General features: G+C 52.0%; 7 protein-coding genes across 7 annotated transcripts; 2 read left to right on the top strand and 5 right to left on the bottom strand.

The window, feature by feature from the left end:
- Positions 1–176: 176 nt before the first annotated feature.
- Z517_00353 (uncharacterized protein) lies at positions 177–4,244 on the bottom strand (the record flags this gene model as incomplete). Its single annotated transcript, XM_013433319.1, has 1 exon — positions 177–4,244. The coding sequence occupies one exon, from the start codon at positions 4,242–4,244 to the stop codon at positions 177–179; it is 4,068 nt and encodes a 1,355-aa protein (XP_013288773.1).
- Positions 4,245–4,852: 608 nt separating this feature from the next.
- Z517_00354 (uncharacterized protein) lies at positions 4,853–6,757 on the bottom strand (the record flags this gene model as incomplete). The annotated part of the gene is made up of 4 exons (XM_013433320.1): positions 4,853–6,007; positions 6,065–6,328; positions 6,440–6,565; positions 6,659–6,757. The coding sequence occupies 4 exons, from the start codon at positions 6,755–6,757 to the stop codon at positions 4,853–4,855; spliced, it is 1,644 nt and encodes a 547-aa protein (XP_013288774.1).
- A 3,121-nt stretch (positions 6,758–9,878) lies between these two features.
- Z517_00355 (uncharacterized protein) lies at positions 9,879–11,415 on the top strand (the record flags this gene model as incomplete). Its single annotated transcript, XM_013433321.1, has 2 exons — positions 9,879–10,938; positions 10,994–11,415. 2 exons carry the CDS (start codon positions 9,879–9,881, stop codon positions 11,413–11,415), a joined length of 1,482 nt encoding a protein of 493 aa, XP_013288775.1.
- A 69-nt stretch (positions 11,416–11,484) lies between these two features.
- Positions 11,485–12,192, bottom strand: Z517_00356 (uncharacterized protein; the record flags this gene model as incomplete). Its single annotated transcript, XM_013433322.1, has 1 exon — positions 11,485–12,192. The coding sequence occupies one exon, from the start codon at positions 12,190–12,192 to the stop codon at positions 11,485–11,487; it is 708 nt and encodes a 235-aa protein (XP_013288776.1).
- A 411-nt stretch (positions 12,193–12,603) lies between these two features.
- Z517_00357 (uncharacterized protein) lies at positions 12,604–15,181 on the bottom strand (the record flags this gene model as incomplete). The annotated part of the gene is made up of 2 exons (XM_013433323.1): positions 12,604–14,982; positions 15,032–15,181. The coding sequence occupies 2 exons, from the start codon at positions 15,179–15,181 to the stop codon at positions 12,604–12,606; spliced, it is 2,529 nt and encodes an 842-aa protein (XP_013288777.1).
- Positions 15,182–15,461: 280 nt separating this feature from the next.
- Z517_00358 (uncharacterized protein) lies at positions 15,462–18,083 on the top strand (the record flags this gene model as incomplete). The annotated part of the gene is made up of 1 exon (XM_013433324.1): positions 15,462–18,083. The coding sequence occupies one exon, from the start codon at positions 15,462–15,464 to the stop codon at positions 18,081–18,083; it is 2,622 nt and encodes an 873-aa protein (XP_013288778.1).
- A 751-nt stretch (positions 18,084–18,834) lies between these two features.
- Positions 18,835–20,769, bottom strand: Z517_00359 (uncharacterized protein; the record flags this gene model as incomplete). The annotated part of the gene is made up of 3 exons (XM_013433325.1): positions 18,835–18,981; positions 19,055–20,570; positions 20,633–20,769. 3 exons carry the CDS (start codon positions 20,767–20,769, stop codon positions 18,835–18,837), a joined length of 1,800 nt encoding a protein of 599 aa, XP_013288779.1.
- Between the last annotated feature and the right edge of the window lie 441 nt (positions 20,770–21,210).

Below are 21,210 nucleotides of genomic sequence, written 5' to 3' on the forward strand. Positions count from 1 at the left end.
TTAAGAATACCAGTGTACATATCATACGTATTATCACTGTCTTTACAACGCATGCGGTGATTCGACCAGAATCATGTTGCAATAAGCGACTATATCTCATGGTTACTCATGGCTCTGCACCATACCGAAGGGGTCGCAACCCTCCAGCACCAGGATTCTGCTCCGTCGTGCGTTCTTCAATAGTACTCTCTAACCTTCTTCGTGGTTAGCAGTCTTCTACTCCCAATCCCGCTATCCTGCTTCCCAGTCCTCGCACTCGTGCCACGATTGAGATTGTTGACTTCAGACTTAATCTTCTTCTGGCTGTAAAGCAGGTCACTATCGTCAGTCAGCGGACTTTGCGGATCGCTTGAGAAAGTGAGATCCACCACAGGTGATCCTGAAGAAACCTGGGACAGTCTAGACTTGCTCTGGCTTTGCGACACCTTGGTATTAGCCCGGTGCCGAGCCGAAAGATCAGGACTACCCTGCGGAGTTGGGCTCTTTCCTGCCATTTTCGTCGCATTGCGAAGAGACTTCCTTGCTGGAGCTGGAGGGGACACTCTTTTGGTGAGCGATCGGGTCCGTCTGCGGTTTCTTTGGGTGGAGAGAAGTTCGCTCAGGGAGGGCAAATCGCTGTCATCGTCACTATTGCCGGAATCATGGTACGATGAGTCGTGACCATCGTACCCAAGTTCTCCTAAAAAAGAACTCCTGTCTCCTATTTCTTCACCATCGGCTGTCATGTTTTGAGAAGGCATCGAGGTCTTTTGGGATTGCGACTCCGGTATTTCCGACTCGAGTGAGTTAGGCTCGCCTTCTGAATGGCTATGGTTCTCATTACCAAGGCCTTCAGCTCCTAGTTCACCCTTCTTGCCACTCGACATCTCGTTTGATGATGTCTTCGGGTCAGAAGCAGAGGATAGATCAATTGAGGGAGCTAGTGAGTCCTTTTGTGCATCCTGATGCGAGCTGCTGTTGGTGTTGCCCATAGATTCTGAAGAATGGATGTCCATTTGAGAGATGTGAGGATAGTCTACGGTTTCTTGGGTCGGTATCAATGGTGACGAGGTTGGAGGGAGCTGGGAGCTCCCAGTCGCGCCAGCATCACCTGATCCTTCGTTGTGAGTGGTACTGGGGTCCACGTCCGATGAAGTATTCATACCAGGCAAAGGCAAGTCGAGACCGGGGGATCTTGGACGAAATCTGTGGGGGTATTGCCCTTGCGGTTGGGCCTCTTCTTCGATGGGCACAGAGGGCGCTTTCACGTCACCGGCCGCAACGTCAGGGATAGGTCGAAGTAAATTTTCATCTAGAGCTGAATTGAAGCCCGCCTCCTTGATTATCCCATTGATTTCTTGTTTGCGAGGTGTATCAATTGTGTCGATGGCTGAACTTTGCTTTTCTGCTTCATTCAGCTGAACATCTTGTTCTGCTGACTCAGGGATGTTGACAAATTGATTTTCGCTCGATGATAGAGGTGCTTCGCTGCCCCTTGACCCGCTAGCATGGTTACTATCGGGAACTTCGATCGTAGAGGGCTTGAACAGCTTCGCAGAGATCATGTCCGCGAGCGAAATTTCGCGGAGACCATCGTCAGCTCCGGTATCTGCATCTTCACTGGCTAGCTCGAACTTGCCGTAGACCCTTTCGCCTGTACGTGGATCGACTTTACCCTTCGAATCTGCAGCTCTTGAGCCGTTCATCAAGTGGAGGTGAACTGTACCGTCCTCATCCACTTGCGTTACTTGGCCAATTCTGTAGTGAGACACTTCTGGTTGATAATTTGTCGAAGCATCGACGTGCAGTTCCTTGTAGGCAATAGTGGCGCCTGGCAGAACCATTGCCTGCTCGAGTTCTGGAAGGCTGTCGAGATCTTCCTGAGCTGGTATATCCGAATTTCCATCAAGCGTCGGCACAGCATGAGTGCTCGAAGTGTCTGCTGAGACATCATCATATTCCAGAGTTGAAACAACAGGTGCAAAAGATCCTTTGTCCTTCCCACGCGACCGGTCATTTCTACTCTGGTAATACTGGCTTTGATCACGTAGTTTCCGCTTGTTTCTGTCCGGTTTGGCCCACCCCTGTTCGAACGGAAATGGCGGCGGTGGTAAGAATGCCCCAGGCTCTTCGCATTCGACTGCCGATACGATCAATCTGTTCTTCCAGAAATCGTCATCAGTTCCCTCGACTGGCGACCGTTGTGAAAACTCGGAAACACTGTTCTCATGATGACCTTCTTGCTGTTTTGGTTGCCGAATGTTTTGTGACAGCTTGACCCTCAATGCCTGGTCTTCTTTGGCGTTCTTTGGCGCTCTTAAGCCGAGAGAACCGAAGACAAGACGACGAGTACTGGCCAGATCAAGTCTTGCTCTTTTTGGGGTCGACTCCGGGGCAATTGGTGGTTCGGTTTGAGAGGTCTCAATGGCCTTGAGCTCGGCTGACACAGACGCTGTGAGAGCATCGTTGGTTACTGCTGAGTCTGCGTAATCTGAAGACTTTAAGTTTTCGTCACCCTCTTTCTCGGCTGATTTGACCGTTGCGTCTGTACGACTTTCCGCATCTGGTGCATCCTCTTGAACTGGGGGGTCGGCTGGCTGTTTGACACCTGACAACTGTTCTTCTTCCACCGTTTGTTGTTCCATGGTCTCGTATCTCGCTAGTTCCTCGAAGCCTGCATTTTCAGGGAGCGCTCCTTGCCTCTTAAGCTCATTGAGTCGCCTCCTTCTTTTTACCCTGGCATTGTTATAATGCGTTTTATGTGTTCCCTGGAAGGGAACGCCTACCAATGGTTTGGCAGGCTTTTCTGGAGATTCACGTGTCTGGATGGCTGCTGTAGGTGGAGCTGTCTTGGACACAAGTGGACTCTCTGCTTTGGCCTCTTCAGCATCGGACTCAGAGTCGGATTCAGAGTCGGATTGGGAATCAGAGGATGTTGTAGCTTCTGACGAGGTGTCGTCTGAAGATTCAGACTCGGAATCCGAGGTAGAGGAGCTATCGCTCTCACTCTCGACTTCCTCCGGATCAAGCCCGGTTGATTTGTTGTCCACTTCAAGACCTCTGACGAGGTTCAAAACCCTCTTCTTGGATTGCTGCAGGGCAATATCTTCCATCATGCTATCAGCATCAGAATCCGTGTCGGTGTCGGATGATGTGATACCGGAGCTCGAAGTCATATCTGAATCTTCGGAGTCATATTCATCATCATCGTCCCAAACCATAATGTCTCTGGCACTTTTCTGGTCTTGTCGATCAGCGATTTCCCCTATTAAATTCTCCAAGCCTCCGTCCCGGTCGTCCTTTAACTCAGCCCTGCCTTCTTGTCGACCATTGGACTTGCCATACACCTTTGCAGGTGAGCTATGTATGGGAGTGGAGAAGCCTTCAAATGTCTCGTTCTCGTACTCTTCGCCGTCGTCTCCGACGTCTCGTTTTCTTTTCAGCCTCTTGTCAAGGACTTGCAGTGCAATGGCCATGTTACCTGCTTGTTCAATTTCGGCAGCGTCTTCAAGCAAGTGCTTAAGCTCTGAGGACAGGCGCTCGTCTTCATCTCCACCATCGAGGTCCGCCTCGTCTTCTGCATCGGCATCGGCATCGTCGAACTCTTCTCTGATGGTGACTTGCAATTGTGAGTTGTCGACATCAGCATTGGCTTCATCTTCCACGTAGTCATCATCGTCCTCGTCATCATCATCCTCTTCTTCCCCGCTCGTAAATGGTACCAAAGCATTTGTGTACGCCTCTTCCTCATCAGCAGCGGGAAGGATGAGCCCAGTATCTTCCCCTGCTGGCCCATCGGTATCTTCGTCAAAGAGAATCCTCCTCCTTTTTCTAGGCGGGATAAGGACACCCGGTCGCGCAGTCTTCCTCAACCACTGCTTGCCGAATGCCACACCATCGATCAAGTGTCTGCCGTCGCCTGTGATCTGATGTCGTCCACCCAACCTCCTCGCCCTTAGATCGTCATTGCTTAGTGCCCTAATCACCACCTCATCATCTTCTCTTAATACACTATGCAGTGTCTGGTAGTGCAGACACTCGTACGTCAAGTGTTGGTCCGCAGTGGCTGAGACTTCGACGACGTAGTCTTCCAGACCCCATTCGCCGTCCGCAGACTCTAGAGGAACAAGGTCGTTGACATCGGCGAGCAGGTCGGCGATCGTGGCAGAGCGGGACTTTGTATGCGAGGCGGGCCCACTGCCGGTTGTGTGTATGATGGTGACAGGCGGGAGAGAGTACCGCTGGATGAGGAGTCGAAGGCGCATTTTTTTGTAGTCAGGGCACGAGTGCAACTACTCACACGCATGACATGACAAGACAAGACACACCCCACCGACGCCTGACGACGAAAAGGAAAATGCAGAAAAAAAGAAAGAGTAAAATAAAAACGTCTCGTCCTCACACGCGAGGCAGATTCCGAGTCGGGGTTGATCGACGCTTGCTCTGCCAAGCCAAACGCTGCGATTCCACAATTTAGCGTGGCGAGGCTGCGCAGCTGAAAAAGACCTTGCAGCGCTCGGGTCCTTAGGGCATCAAGGGAAGTACTTGTATGCCAGTTGCGTTGATTCCACTGTCGCCAGTCATGGCATATATGCGATTTCAAGCCCGAAAATCAGGACGTGATTCCAAGTGCGTTGACGAACCAGAAAATATATCTTGATTTCATATTTCATGAATTAAATAGTGTTAATTGCCCCCAAAACGCTCGCTCACATAGTGTCCCATATCTTTGACAAACTTCCCGTTTACTCCTTTCTCACTTTCATCCACAAAGCACCATTTTTCGTACAATGGGAACACATTGGTTTCACACTAGGACCGGAGCCGTATATCCAACAAAATTCCAGCTCGGAGCAGGTAGCTATCTCTCGCCCTAAGAAGCGCTGACGAGGAACGGGGATTTCCCAAACATGCTAGGCGGCGACTCTGGCGGCGTGGGTTGAACCTCCCTGAATGAGATTTGGATACTCATTGAGGCGAATTTGCTCTCCATCTCGGCTAATCTGCGCTCGAGATCCTTGATCTTTTGTTCCATTGCACTGACATCGGTCGTTTCGGTCGTCTCGCGCACGGGGGAGGGTGTCACAGGTCTCTCCTCCACACGTGGCTGTTGAACTGGGGCCGGAGCTGGGATGACTGCCTTCACTGGCTCCGGAGCAGGCGAGGGTGTGGGGACAGCCTCGGTCGTCTGTTTCTCGCCGTTGAGGTCGGCAATAAATTTCATGGCTTCTTTCCTTACATCATAGCCGAAGAAAAACTGACAGATTGGCGGGCTGTGCGGCATTGAGCCCGTCGGTGGCAGGGGACCTGAGTAGTATTTTCGGATCTCAGCTTCTTGTTTGGCATAGTTAGCCGCAGCCTGTGGTCCGGGAACGACAGGGTCTGTCAGGATTTGTGTCGCAGAAACTCGGGGTAGACGGAAGGCCTCGAATTGAGCTAGGCGTTGCAGCAGCTTCTCTGATGGCGCTGAAGTAACGTCTCCAGTGGCGGGGACGTCGGCGAGGAAGAGCTCCAGCGCGGCCGCATCTTCGATAGAGGACGAAACACCCTGAGCATGGGTCAGGAGCATAGGGTGGCAGGCATCGCCGATCAGAACAGCCTTGCCCTTGGTCATCTTGATCAAGGGATCTCGTTTCATCTGAGTGTACACTTTGACCTCGGGCGACTTCAAAAACACCTTTTTCACAGCCGGGTGGAAACCATCGAGAACTTTCTCCAAGTCCTCATGCGTGGCGGGAAAGTTCCAGTCCTCAATCACGACATCGTCCTCACTTGTCGCATGTTGGCCCAGCTTCCGGTGCACAGCAAGCACGTTAAGGATTTCATTGTTTCTGCAAGGATAAGTGACGGCCATAACACCCTTGGAAGGCAAGGCTGGGGCCCAGAACCCGGGCGGTTGGTTCTCGAACAAGAATTTGGTCTCCTCGTCGGCGAGAATATCCTTCATGGGAATGAGGCATCGATACGCCGTCTGGCCGCTTCTCTTCATGGGGACCTCCTTGCCGGTGATCTTAGCGTTCATGCGATCCTAGTGCACAAGTCAGCGACCGTGAAACAGTATAGTCGTTTACGGGGCAGCGCTAACATGCTGGCCATCAGCAATGATGACGAGATCTTTCTGTACCCTCGTTCCATCTTTCAAGGATATAACGCCAGTCTCGGGGTCAACGTCCATCACTTGTTGTCCCAGCCTGATGATCGCGCCAGCTTCCTCTGCTTGTTCCTTCAGGCGTCGATGCATGTCGACTCGGTGATAGAAGAACCACTTGTTGCCATATAGTTGTTCTGCATTGGAGAAGTTCAATGTTGGGGCCATTGGTTCCAAGGTGTCACCCTTTGGTCGACGGACCTGCATGCGGCTGTCAGCTGACACACTCTAGAAGCTGGCGACTAAGGATCCCAGTTGCAGACGTTGGGTAATCATATATCCTGGAATAGATGCTCAAGACACCCTCCTTACCTGGATATTCTCGATGCCTCCCGCTTTGATGGGATCAAACCCCCAATGCTCCAGGACCCGAGTTCCATTGGGTGGGATAGACACGGCAGCTCCGTTTTCGTTCTTGAACTGAGAGCGCTCGAAGATCTGCGGAGACAAGGTCAGTTTTTATCTCTTGATCAAGCAATATGCATAGAAGCACAAAAGGGCGATCTTTCCAGGGAGCTGAGTCTGACTGACCTCAACGTCATGGCCGATCTTTCTCAAAGCGATGGCAGCACTCAATCCCGCAACACCAGCACCACAGATTCCCACTTGAAAAGCACCGGAAGCGACCATATTGACGCTTGTGAGGGGTGAAGATAACGACAGTCGTTTCCAGGTTCCGTTCTGGAGAAAGGACAAACTAGAAAAGAGTGGACGAACGGAAAGCAACAGTTAGAACGGGATGTACCACAGAATATGAATGCTGCGGCTCAGTAAAGTTGACAACGAAACGCCATCCATGCTGGTCTGAAAGTTACTTTTTATACCATCGCGTGCGTGCCACCCACCCTGCCCTCAGTTCATAGGTGTACAAGGTTAAGGAGACCAAGCGAGGTGGTTTCTCCTGCTAGTGGCTTTGATGCTGGGCAGCCGTGACGAGGGTGTGGACAAGATGGCGACCAGGCAAGTCAGGCCAGGTACAAAAACCCCTGACACCTGCAGTCAGCCATTATGTTCTAGCCCAAACTGTCCCACCGAGACTCGAGATTGTAGGTGAAGCCGCCCATCGTCAGACTTTCAGGCCATCGATTCGCAGGTTCCCAGATGAGGTGATATCAAAGAGGCGCAAAAAGGGAACACAGAGGGAGTTCAACATGTGGAAACTGGTAATCGCCGGAAACAGTTGGTGACCAAAGCCACCCGCCACCCCAGTCTAGCGCTCGGAATGCCCAGAGTCGTTAATACCTCGATGCTGCAAGGCCGAGACCACAAGCCCGTGGGCGGTGGAACCTGAACAGCCTTGGAAAAAAAACATTTTAAACTATACTAGCAGCCGGGTACCTCATAGTTCCCCTGCCCAGAGCAACGGAGAATCCAAAGCCAAGATGTGTACAAGTATAGAACAAGTGGATGAGTGCCTGCGCATTTCCCATGACTTTGGACACTGGAATCAAAGAGTAATGCTGACTGCGCATATGTCCGTAAAGCGTGGACGAGATAGCGATGTGTACCTTAGTACCGAGTAGGTACCGAGTAGAGAGGTGTGTAATAGGGAGGAGGCTCAAGCCACTTTGAGCCTGTACGGAATATCCCAGTTGGGTGCCAGTCGATGCGTCAGCTGGCGAAAGACAGGGGTAATCCAGAGCCTTCGATAGGCTTTTGGAAGCTGCAGTGGCTTGCGGATTAAGAGACAATCTCCAATCTCCACGTGGTGTCGAGTGACCGTTTCGGGCCAAAAAGAGGCGTTCCTCAGGGCGCGTCAGCTGCATTTGGGTCCCAAGCTAATTTAATGGGCGCTAGCCGAGGACTTGGGGACGGCTTCCAAGAGCCTATCCAAGGTGACCAGCCAGCCAGGCACAAGTCCAGGGGCTGCAAGGCCCTCGTAGTCCAGACCACCAATTTGAGGGGAGAAAGTCAAAAAAAAAAATGTGCCTCACGTGTCGGATGTTTGATGGTTTGATGTGAAGGTTTAAGGGGGCAGTGCCGTCTTGAACTCTTTATTAAAGGGATATTCCGCATATTTCGAACAATGTCATGCGTGAGGAAACAACAAGATCAACATTCATCAACCCGCAGTTGAGCGATCGATCTGGGGAGCAGGAGAAAATGCGGGCGATGCTAATGGCAGCGAGTGCCGAATGAGCATCTTTAGGCCTCCAGACTCGCCGACTCCCGAAAGTACCTTGTCATACAAGTTAGAAGGATCTGAGCAAGTTTAGGGGCCACGAGGGGTCATCCTAGCAGTACGGAGTACTCAGGGCCTGGATGTGCAGTTGAATATTCCCCGAGAAGACGGTTGGTCGACTTTACCATCCGTTTGCGGATATTGTCCTTTTGTCCTTTAGAGCAATGCAGGTATAATGGGCTTCAACACGGGCTTGAGGAATTCGTTCTTGTCGCACAACACGAACCCGGGTCCCCCGTCAATTGCTTGCTTACAGGTCACCATGTTACCTTTGGCGACCCTAGTTCGCTTATCATCTTGTTACATTCATTGATATAAGGCCCGTACGAAGGGATGCGTAAGGCAATTTCCCGAATGTGCCTCCTTTTTAGACCATCAACGATGTTCCCAGGCCTTTGAATCCTCGGAGATGGAAAGTGTAAGGTGGTCCTGGAATTGGGATTTTTCGGGCTGTAACTTCATTACTCCTACTGCTGACTTGCGGCCTCTACGGCCGCCGTAAGGACACTTTTCTTACTTTAAATCTTCATGTTGTTAGACAAGTGTGTAGGATAGGTGTATTCAAGGGGTGACCCGCAATTGCGTCGGTAGGATTCGCCGATTTAGAGATACTGTTTTGCCGGGACTTCGAGGTCAGTCTTGTAATTCAGTATACCGAGTATAGTCCCGGACAGCCCTGATGATGTCGTCAACCCTCGCCCAGTGATCGAAAATCGAGCAGCAACTTATCAACAAGGCTGTGGCTCAGCAGGGGTTGAGAGCACAATGCTCTACTGTATGTACGGGACACTGGTGAAATAGTTCTTGTCCTTGCGTGATTGGCCCGCTGACGAATGATGATCACGTGCACCAGATTTACTGAGGCTCTATCCAGACTAACCTCATTTGTACTAGCCTTTCAGAACCTCGAGTGTCCTCAATTCAAACCGCAGAACAGTCCGCGAACATATAACCGGCGAACATACAGCCGGCGTCGATGATCGCGTCGTTCCAGGAAGGCGAATGGCCCTTAGCTTTCAATCTTGTATGTTGTTCCCCTGCCTGCTAGTAGAGATATGCCCAGACAACAGTGCGACTCCCGAGAATCCTGACGAAAAGGCAATGTACCGATAACGGACTCTTGGACGAACAAATGGAGAGGAGCCCGATTCCCGCCGCTCTCAAGCATTACACAACAAGGGCTTTTTCTCCAACTAGATGATGAAGCCAAGTCACCCTCGGCCATCAGGAGCATTCGACGAACATGCTCCAACAAGACCCCGCACGAGATGGTTATTTGCGTTTCGTAACGTCGAACTTCTCTCCAACTCCCATTATGTGGGGTGTGAGCCTATGAGGTGTGAGCATTGCATGTCAGTGCTCGTGGGAACAATGGTCCCTCGAGCAATATAAAGCTGAAGTGCCGATCCAAACAGCTGACAATTTGCCATCCTCTCGACCCTGCCCAACTCGCCACCTGCGAATCCCCAGATCTGCTCGTCGACTCACCACCTGTTGGTTCTGCTTACGTATCCTACGACTTCAGCACTTGAGGATCAGAGGAGCGGGTCACGACTCCTACGAGGAAATATGGCGCCCAAAACTTTGAACGATTTGAAGCGCAAAGACCTGTTTCAGACAAAAGGATACATCAATGATAGCTGGGTCGATGCAGTCTCGGGCAAAACATTCGATGTGTACGACCCTGCTACACTCGACAAACTCGCGACCCTGCCCGAGATGGGCGCTGCAGACACCGACAAAGCCATTACAGCTGCACATGAAGCCTTCCAGAGTTTCAAAAAGACGAGCGCCCGCCAGCGAGCGCGATGGCTGAGGAAGTGGAGCGACCTCTGTCTCGACAACCTCGACGATCTTGCTTTGATTCTCACCCTCGAAAATGGCAAGACTCTAGCCGAAGCCAAAGGTGAAGTCACTTATGCGGCGTCTTTCCTCGAATGGTTTGCCGGCGAGGCAGAAAGAGTGCACGGCGAGGTCGTCCCTCCAGCTAACCTCAATCAACGAATCTTGACTTTCAAACAACCCATTGGTGTCGCAGCATGTCTGGCCCCCTGGAACTTCCCAATCGCCATGATAACGAGAAAGGTGGGTGCGGCGCTAGCAGCAGGATGCACAACAGTGTGGAAACCGGCTGGGGAGACTCCGTTAAGCGCTCTTGCACAAGCTGTCCTCGCGCATGAAGCTGGATTTCCAAAAGGCTCAATCAACGTTATTACTACTCTCAATCTTGTCAGTGAAGTCGGCGATGCACTGTGTAAGAGCAGTCTGGTCCGAAAACTGAGCTTTACCGGCAGTACTCGCGTGGGTAAACTCCTCGCAAGACAATGCAGTGATAGCCTCAAGAAACTATCGCTTGAATTGGGTGGTAACAGCCCGTTCATCGTGTTTGATGATGCCAAACTCGAGACTGCGGTAGAAGCCTGCATATTGGCCAAGTTCCGAAACTCTGGCCAGACCTGTGTGACTGCCAACCGCATTTTTGTCCAGAAGGGCATCTACGAAAAGTTTGCCGACGCTCTGACGGTCAGAATCAAATCACTTAAAGTCGGTCCAGGAACCGAGGATGGAGTCTTCGTGGGTCCATTGACGCACGAGCGGGCCGTTGAGAAGGCGATGAACCACATCAACGGTAAGCAGCAGGGGCTTTTTGTGTCTTTCACTAGACGGTCGCTAACTCAAACCAGATGCTAAGAAACACGGCGGTCAGGTCATCCTGGGCGGAGAACCATTGAAGGACTTCAAAGGCTATTTCCTTCAGCCGACAATCATCAAGGGGATGAACCGGGAGATGATCACCACGCGGGAAGAGACATTCGCCCCCGTCGTCGGTCTTTACGAATTCGATACCGAGGAGGATGTCCTCAAAATGGCAAACGACTGCAACGTTGGTCTCGGGTCGTTCATCTGCACTGAAAACATCCCACGAGCATTCCGGGTCACCGAGGCATTGGAAGTCGGCATGGTGGGAGTCAACCTTGGAATGCTCAGCGCGTGCGAGAGTCCGTTTGGTGGCGTCAAGGAAAGTGGTTATGGACGAGAAGGTGGCCGACAAGGGATCGAGGAATATCTGAGCGTCAAGTCCATGTTGATCAACGTGGCCAACTAAGTCTTCCTGTAGACTCAAGGTATGGTGTCTAGTCACGCAGACGTGGATTTTTCACAATGCCAGGAACCACTAATTCGCTTTTTTGCCTTTCTTGTCCGCTTCTTTCCGCTTCTGGGCATTCCCCATGCCCGTCTTGATTTCTTCGTAGTACAGCATCGCGTACCTCGTCAAGATCATGATACTGAGGGCGCGGTTCCTCGCCTCGGGAGCCCCCCTTCCGTGAGACACGAGATAGTAGACGTCGAGCCCGATTCCCCCGACCAGCTGCGCCCAACCCGTGACGCGCAGGACGGGCCTGAACGCCCTCACGCCGCCAAAGTACGCGTACATCCAGAAATGGTGGAGGCAGTTGAGGCACGCGAGGAGGTGCCAGTCCGAGGCGTGCAGGACGCGGAGGTACGTCAGCACGGGCGTCGTGATGTGGTGGAACGCCATGTGTTCGTTGACGGGGGTCCCCGACGCGACCAGCCCGAACACGTCGACGTACTCGTAGAACTTGGTCAGGTGGTACAGGTACGCCAGGCCTGATGTCGTTACGTGCTCGAGGTCCACGAAGTGGAATGTCTCCGTGTCGTTGAGGACCAGGCACGCCAGCGCCAGCGAGAATAGCGCGTAGACCTGGTTGTTCAGCCGGGTCAGCGGGCGCGCGAGGCTGAAGAACCCGTTGCGCGCGACGTAGCCTCGCAGGGTGCTCCAGAGGAAGATGAACGGGCCGGTGGTCAGGATGACGCTTTGCAGCGACGTCAACGGTCTGCTGCTGTCGTCTTCAGAGGCCATGTCTATCGGGTTGCGCTGAAGCTGAAGGGTTCTTTTCCGCGGGGTGGGAATACGTGGAGCAAGTCAGACAGTGTTTGTCACTTCCTCAAGGCTATCGTAACGCTCGAAGAGGAAGAATATAAGGAGATTTCTATTGGCACTACTAGCTGGTTCCATGAAACGAAAAACTTCTCTAGCAAAGGTGAGAGTGGAATATGGGTGAGTCACAAACACCTGCAACCCTGATGTAGCGTGGGCTTATAAATAGCCAGAAATGGTGCCAATGAGGTATAGGCAGAGTTCCACGACTGACCAGCCACCTAGTCGCTCCTAACGTATGTATACCGAGTTGGACGTAAACTTGAAAAATCACTAATGGAGTCAGTCATTACAGATGTCTATCTACCGTTTCCACAGTATCTGACCCATCAATCATCCGTTCAACTCAACTCTCCTCTTCAGAATGTTTCTGGCTTCTCCTTCACTGAGGTGATATAGGCCCATGTCCGCGAGAGCCTTTCGTGCTGCTTCGTTGCTCTCGAAAATCAGCTTCTCTACGTCCCAGAGTCCAGGCTTCTTGACGCCGGTATCATCAGTGATAGCCTCATCCGTGGTAGCTTGCCCTCTCGACTCCTCGTCGTTGTCATCATCATTGAATCCCCATTCGTCCTCTTCGCTGCTCTCCAGGGTTTGTGAAGCATCCAGAGAAAGCAGATACACGGCCTCTTCGAGACGTTTGAAACCCGCTCCAGTAACTCCTCGTAGTCCGCTGTGTTTTTCGATGGTCGTTTTGATTTCGGAGAGGTCCCTGGCCAACTGTGCTGCGCCAGTGGCTGAGAATGTATGGTACATTATAACATTATCGTAGACCTCTCTCTGCAGGGTGGAGCAGTAATGCTTACATATCCGTCGCATGGGTCCAGGGGCCAGGACGCGAGAAAGATACCCCAGCAGCGTGGCTGTTGTCTGAAAGAAGCCATCAAGGCTCGGAGAAGGCGCCATCGCAGCTGGGTCGGACAATGTCTCCACAAGAGACGACCACTGAGCATGCTTGACGTATGCTCGCAGCGCCCCTCTCAGGTTGATGTCGAAGAAGCGGAGCATTTCCTCCTCACAGCGTTCGCGTAGTCGTCGATATGCGGAGGCAGTCTGGTCGAACAGTCCACTTCCGTCTGAATCCTCATCCGTTTCAACGCCGTTTGACTTGATGGTCGTTGAGGTCTTGTCCGCAACGTCCTCCACCTTCAAGTCTGTGCCAATGGACGCACCTGTGCCGCTGTTTGCTTGGGCGCGATATTGAAGTTCGTCCCACAGCTCCAGAAAGAAGACATCATCATTCCAATCCGACATTTTCCGTTCAAGAAATTCAGCACTACCGAAGATCTTGGCCAGGGACTCCAGCCCTTTTAACCCAAAAGCTTCGGCTTCAGACTGTCCCTGAAGTAACCGGCCGGCCGTGTGGGAGGATACAAGATATGCCTGCAGGCCCCCGTGAAGATTGTTGTGATAATCATCGAAGATGGAGAGTTGAATCTCCAGGAGAAACTTCATCTTCTGGCTGAACGACGAAAGGCCTCGATAGCGATCCGTGATCGTCTCCAAAAGATCATTGACGCGGATAGCCCCCTTTGTCGGCTTCGTCTGAGTGGCGTCTGCGTCAAAGTCAATCTCATTGCTATCTGGAGCATCTCTAATGCTCTTGTATCGAGAAAGAGCAAAGTCCTTTTCGACTTTGAGCCACAGAGCAAAGTAACCGTGTGTGGTCAGCACTCTCCAAGTAATCCCTTTCCACTCTGCCAGCATCCTGGGAATCGGAATGTAGCTCCAGGTGTCACGAATGGCACTATCAAACACCATCAACTCGTGCATAAAGTGAGATATCAGTTGTGGTTGTTGTGAAATCTGGGGCAGAAAAGACAGGCATTTTGCCTCGACCATCGGCAGCAGTGCCGTAATGAACGCGGAGACTGCGTCAGGGTAGAGAGTCTCCAGAGCCTCAGACTGGTGCGCCCTGTCATCCAGTATAGGACCCAGCATGTCGCTCATGAAGGCGCTATGTGTCTCTAGCAAATCTAAGACATGGGTGAGGAAGTATTCGGGCTTGTCCAAGCGATTCGTGGGTTTGTCTCCGTAGAAATGGTATCTGAACCTCACTACCAATGGTTGAACCATGACCTCGAGCGGGAGTAGTACGATAGGTTCAGGCGTCGAAGATCGACTTTGGGTGTCAAGGCCTGCGTACGTTTCGATCAGGTCGGGCTCTTGTAGCTGGAGAAGTAATCTGACATTCTCCTCCCATTGATTCTGTATTTTGTGCTGGAGGTTCAACGTTTTTGCCGGCCATTTCATTTCTGCAAGACTTTCCTGCAAGCCTCTTTCTAGGGATGCTTTGATGAGAGCATGGAGCTGCTGCATTTGTTGCTCAAAGGCATACGTCAATTGAGGTGCCGCCCCTTCTGCAGCCGGCTGCGCATCTTGAATGTGCCTCCAAATGGTCCTCAGCCGAAGATATCCTTTGATTGATGCCTCCGGGTCCGCAGAAAAGTTCTCTTTCGTTGTGTGGCTCAAAGTGTCTAGTTGCTGATACACCTCTAGATAGCTTCGAGCAACTTCGAGACGGCGCACCTTTATCAACCTAGCTTCAACTTTTCTCGCGGCATCATCGCTGACGTTTGATTGTGCAAGGTCTCTGAGCCGTCGGTCTATGTCGGTGTGTTCCCTCTTGCATTTTTCGGCCGCTTCTCTCAACTCTCTGGAACGTTCATTGACTCTGTTTGTTGCCTCTGTGTAGTCTGTCCGCGCCGCTTCAAGCTGTGGCACATTTAGATACAGCCTGATTCAGGGACAATTAACCTCTCACCTGTTCCCGCAGCAGGGTTTGTTGTTCTCGCACCCGTTGTACCAGGCTGTCCACCTGTTCTAGGTCCACCGCAGTTTGTATCTTGTCGTTCAGGTAGTCTTCCACCCGCGTCTGTCCATCCACGGTCTTGGTCATGGCGAGCTCAGCCATACTTGCGGACCGCGAAATAGTGGTTCAACAAAGGTAAAAATGTCACAACTGCGCTCTGGAGTCGCAGGAGGCATGATCGGTGTGAATTTCTCCGACTGCGACCAGCAGCGCGTCACGTCATGTGGTTGGAGACGCGCCGCCACTATTTTCAACCATCTGATTATGAAGTCACCACTTGTCCTGCCTCCTCTGACTTCTGAATGCAGCTGCAGAATGACTGCAATATAACCGCTTTGGATGGCACTGGCAACGATGCCAGTGCCCGACCTACTCAGCAGTCATGGAGAGTCCGGCCAAGAGGAGGAAGAAGAACGATTCCAAACCCGCCGAAGTGCCGTCTCGAAGTCTTGATTTTTTCTTCCGCAAGCAAAATGAACAACAGAATGGAGGGAGAAACGGAAATGCGCGCCGTGAAGACGTCCAAATACAAGATCTGTCGACCTCGGAGACGCAGTTGACTGATGAGGAGCTGGCCAGAAGGCTTCAAGAAGAATGGGCAAAAGAAGACGGACCACACGAGAGCAATTTCAGGGAGGCCAATGACCGCCAGTCACCAAAGCCTGCCGAAGGACACGAGCACAAGGTCGAAGAAGATGTCAAAGATTTCGTTTCCGCCGCGCTTGAAAGGACCCCTTCACCCCAGCCTGTGCCACAATCGAACACGAACAAGAAGGGTGTACTTGGGTTACAATCAACAGCCTCAGAAGAAGATACCATCACATTGACGATACCCTTTGACCAGAGCCCTTTGTCCTTTGATCCGTCACATTATGTCTCTGATCTGAGAAAGCACTGGGCGGGAGATGGCGGTAATGCATCGTACGCACTTCTAACGCGATGCTTCGTGCTGGTCAATTCGACGCAAAGTCGGATCAAAATCGTGGACACTCTGGTCAATTGTCTCAGGGTCATCATCGAGGCGGACCCTGAGAGTCTTCTTCCTGCTGTTTGGCTGGCTACAAATTCCATCTCGCCGCCTTATATCTCTCTGGAATTGGGTCTAGGCGGCTCAGCGATTTCCAAGGCTTTAAAGAAAGTGTGCGGTCTCGATGGTGCCGGTTTGAAAACCCTTTATGACAAACATGGAGACGCAGGAGATGTCGCATTCGAGGCAAAGAAGAGGCAGAGTTTCACGCTGAGGAAGCCGAAGCCACTTACCATCAAAAGCGCATATCAAACGCTGGTCAAGATTGCCAACAGCAAAGGCCATGGAAGTGTTGAACAGAAACAGCGACTTGTGGAACGCCTTCTTCAAGATGCGCGAGGACCAGAAGAATCTCGATACATCGTGAGGACTTTGGTCCAGCATCTGCGGATCGGAGCGGTGAAGACAACCATGCTGATTGCCCTGGCACGGGCATTCCAGCTCTCGCGTCCACCAGGGGCGGACTTCCCCATCAGACAGACGGCCGAGCTGGCAAAGCTCAAGAAAGAGGAATTGGCGGTTGTATGGGCAAAAGCGGAAGAGATTGTCAAGACATGTTTTGCACGACGGCCCAATTACAACGATCTCGTGCCAGGCCTCCTCGAACTTGGAGTGTCAGAAGAACTCCTGTTGCGTTGCGGCTTAGCATTACATATTCCTCTCCGTCCGATGTTGGGTAGCATCACTCGGGATTTGAGTGAGATGCTCACCAAATTGCAGGGCCGAGACTTCAGCTGTGAATTCAAATACGACGGCCAGCGAGCACAAGTCCATTGTGACGAAAAGGGCAAAGTGTCCATCTTCTCTCGCCATCTCGAAGTCATGACAGACAAATATCCTGATCTAGTGGCGCTGGTGCCCGAAATCCGCGGTGACGGTGTCTCCAGCTTCATTTTGGAAGGAGAAGTCGTTGCCGTGGATAGAAATACAGGTGAACTTAAGACCTTCCAGACTCTCACCAATCGGGCCAAGAAAGATGTCGATATCGGTTCTATTCAAATCGACGTTTGCTTATTTGCATTTGATCTTATGTACCTCAATGGCGAGCCCTTGCTTGATCGGCCATTTCGAGAGCGACGCGGTCTGCTCCGCAGCATGTTTATCGAGAAAGAACACCATTTCACGTGGGTGAACAGCATTGACGCCACTTCTGCAGACTCCGAGGCTGTACTGGAGTTCTTCAAGTCCGCCACCGACATCAAATGCGAGGGTATCATGGTCAAAGTGCTCGACAACATGCCGAATCCTGATCTTACCGGCCCAGACGCCGACGAAGAGATGCCTGCATCTGCACCCGTGACCCCGAGCAAGAAGAAAGCCGGCAAGAAAAGTCAAGCAGAGAAACAAGAGGAGAAAGAAAAGGGCTCTCGTCGCAAAGCGCTCCTCTCCACCTACGAACCGGACAAACGGCTGGACTCGTGGCTCAAAGTGAAAAAGGACTACGCGCAGTCCGCCGACACGATCGACCTCATCCCCGTGGCCGGCTGGCACGGTCAAGGCCGCAAAGCAAAGTGGTGGTCGCCCATCCTGCTCGCGTGCCGCAACCCCGAGACTGGCAGTCTGGAGGTTGTCACCAAGTGCATCTCGGGATTCACAGACAAGTTCTACCAAGCAAACAAGGAGAAGTACGCCGAAGATGGCGACAACACCATGCGCACGAAACCGAGTTACATCGAGTACAGCGCGTACGAGCCCGACGTATGGTTCGAACCGCAAGAAGTGTGGGAGATGGCCTTTGCAGACATCACCCTGTCACCGACGTACACCGCTGCGATCGGGCTGGTCAGCGAGGAACGGGGTCTGAGTATGCGGTTTCCCCGGTTTTTGAAAGTCCGGGAAGACAAGGGCATCGAGGAGGCGAGCACGAGCGAATTCTTAGCCGGGCTCTACAGGAAACAGGAGGCGCGGATCAGAGAGACTGGAAATGCTGGAGGGGGAGGGGAAGAAGATGGCGACAATGACGAGATCGATGAGTAAAAAAGAAATTCTCAATCAACGTCTTGCTGGGCAGGAGCAGGAGATAGCAAGTCTACTAGCCCGCTTGAAAAGTAATGCTTGCTCATGTACGAATTTGAAATGGACAATTGCAGTTCAGGTTTCATCACGAACCTATCTAGGTACCTAGGTACCTTTGGGAGATGGAGATGGAGATCAATCAACAAATGTAGCCAGCCACAAGTAAAGTCGACCTTGTGTCGTGGTCCATGTCTATCGATTGATTCCCATCTTCCCAATCTATCTTCGAGTACCGAGTGGGTAGTGAACCCCATCGAGCCTGAGCCTGAGCCTGAGCCTGAGCCTGGTTCCTGCAGGGATGGACAGTCCTGTCTCTGTCCTATCCAATATTGCCTTCCACCCTAATATATCTATATAATCAGAAGGCGACAATCGTGGCTAGCTGCTGATCGACTGAGATTCGACGATTCGATGACTCCAAAGGACTGAAGTGAAGTGGTCCAGTCACTCGTTTCACTCTGCTGCCAACCATATCGCCATATCGAGGATCATCTCATTGAGAGACTCTCAGATTTCACAATGTAGATGTAGGAGGGAAGTCGAGCTGTAGCGATGACCCATGTCCAGATATTGCTGAAACAAAGTGGGAGGAGAGAGGGTATCGCGGACTTTTTGAGCGTCTAGTTGATCTGAGAATAGGTGCTTGGATGAATTTCTTGGAAAATATGAACTGGGTTTTTTGGGGCCAATGACCATTCTAAAATACCGATGATCACTCTTCAGACTTTGTGCTGGCGAGCACGTCGATCCACATCTTTTCGTCTTTCGGGCGTCGAATCGCACTCCCGCCGGTGAGGAAGGACTCGCCTTCTTTGCCGAATGCGAGGAGTTGTTCTTCGCTACCCCAGTCGCCCATGGCCTGTATGCGTCGGTTAGTCTTGAGTTCTGAATGATGATTGATGCGGAGGGGATGGGGGAGGGGGGAGACATACCATTAGGCCGACCGGCACATTCTCATCTGTATAGCCCATGGGACAGCTGATGGCGGGGTTGCCCGTGAAATTCGCTAGATAGACGTATTCCATGGTCCTCAAGCTCATGTCGCCGTCGCTCACGCCGTAGCCGCTGGTGATGTCGCTCGGCTTGCCAATCTTCCACCCGGCACAGGGCGTCGTCGGCGTAAGGATCACCATTCCAGGATACTCGTGCCACAGCCATGCCAGATGACACATCAGAAGATTGCGCAATTTTTGAGAGTAGATAAAATCCTGGGCGGTTGCGTGGCCACCCGCGACGTTGAGAAGCAGCTGATTGTGCCACGAGAGCTTCGAGATCTTCTGGGGGGTAATCTGACTGCGGCTCTCGGACAAAATGGTCAACGCGTGGGCCTTCTGTCCCTGTGGGATATAGGGGATCGTGATGTCGACCACTTCGTAGCCGTAAGTTTTGACATAGCCATCGACAGCGGCGTTGAACATGTCCAGGACAACTTTATCCGAACGGTTGACCCAGCTCCGGTCGATTCCCAGATACTTCTTCCCACTCCGTAGACTGTATGGCTCCTTGGTCAGACTATTGGGAAAGCCAGCGCTTCTCATTGCGCCAAGATCAGGTTGGGCCATGACTCGGTAGCTGATGGTGAGGTCATCAATGTTGCAAGCCATGGGACCGTAAACGACGACGCTGTCCAGCCAGTCTTTGCCGACTCTGGCTGAAACTCGGCCATGAGTAGTCTTGAGCCCGTAGATACCACAAAACGCAGCCGGCAAGCGAATTGACCCGCCACCGTCGACTCCGAGCGCAATTGGGCAAATGCCAGCTGCGACGACAAAGGCAGAGCCGCCCGAGCTGCCGCCAGTATAATAACCATTGTTGTGTGGATTCAACGGAGTGCCCCAGGTCTGATTGTTGTTGGAGGTGTCCAAGCCAACCTCATGCATGTTTGTCTTTCCAATGATCACAGCACCCGCCTCCTGCCATTTCTGCACGCACCATGATGTACGATCTTCTTTGTCGGTGAAATCAAGCTTGCTGCCCAGGGTCTTCTTGTATCCTGTCAGATCCACCTCATCTTTCACGGCCAACGGCACGCCGTCCAACACACTGAGCGGGTTGCCAGCTCGATATCGTTCGGTGGACGCTTTTGCAGCCGCCCGGACCAAGTCGACCTTGGAATCGATAAAGGCAACAGAGTACTGACCAGCAGGTTGGGTATCTCGCCGAATCAGGGGTATCAGGTACTCAATAACGTCTGAAGGGGTGACTTTGCCGGACTTGTACAATTTGTGGTAGTCTGCGCAAGTGTAGTAGTCCGTGTTGGAAGCGCGAGGACGAGGCGGCGGTAGCTCTGTCAGGCTCGGAACCGGGTCCTGCGAGGTAGTGGTGGATCGAGGCACGACTGTCGGATCAAGTCGAATCTCGTATTCATCTAGATATTTTGTGTCCTTGAGCTTGTCGAAGCCATTGAGTTTCCAGAAGACGCTCTGAATCCAGTTGGACGACGCGATGCTTCAGAAACGTCTTAGCCGCAGGGTGCAACAAAGGACAATAAAACAGTGTGTCACCCATACATCTTGGAAACGGCAGCCAAGGGAAACCCTCGAAGCACAGGATTTGAGCCTGTGTCGTTCTTGTAGGGGACGTCGGGACCTCGACGGATCTGTGGACGAAGGAAGAATGTGTTCGCGTAAACTGCCTGATCTGGCATTTCGACTGATGCGCCCCGGGTTCAAGGTTCAAGAAGACACCTGAGGAGGGAGGTGGTGGTGGCTCGTAGCAGGTTCATGGGAAGAGGAAAGTGGAAGAAAAGGGGATGTACATGTTTGACATGGGTATTGTCCATGCTTCTTCCTTCGCGCATTAGAGCCGGATACGGACACGATTACTTGGGACTAGGTATCAATCAATTAGGCGGGCTGGCGGGCTTGAGCTGACACATGCTCCAAAATGGTAGCAAGGGATGAATGTTGATTGGCTGCAACTCAACCACCAGCCTCGTGGGCAAAGGAGAGGCAGTCCGATATCCGAAAATGCAAATCGAACCTCAACAGGACTGTGGTACAATGGCCTCGTTCAAGCCACAGCTTTTTTGAAGGTTGTTGCATTGTCGTTGTAGATACTTGCCCAGTGATGTTGCTCTTTATTTAGT

This window comes from Fonsecaea pedrosoi (genome assembly GCF_000835455.1).
Source record: "Fonsecaea pedrosoi CBS 271.37 unplaced genomic scaffold supercont1.1, whole genome shotgun sequence".
Lineage (NCBI taxonomy): Eukaryota > Fungi > Ascomycota > Eurotiomycetes > Chaetothyriales > Herpotrichiellaceae > Fonsecaea > Fonsecaea pedrosoi.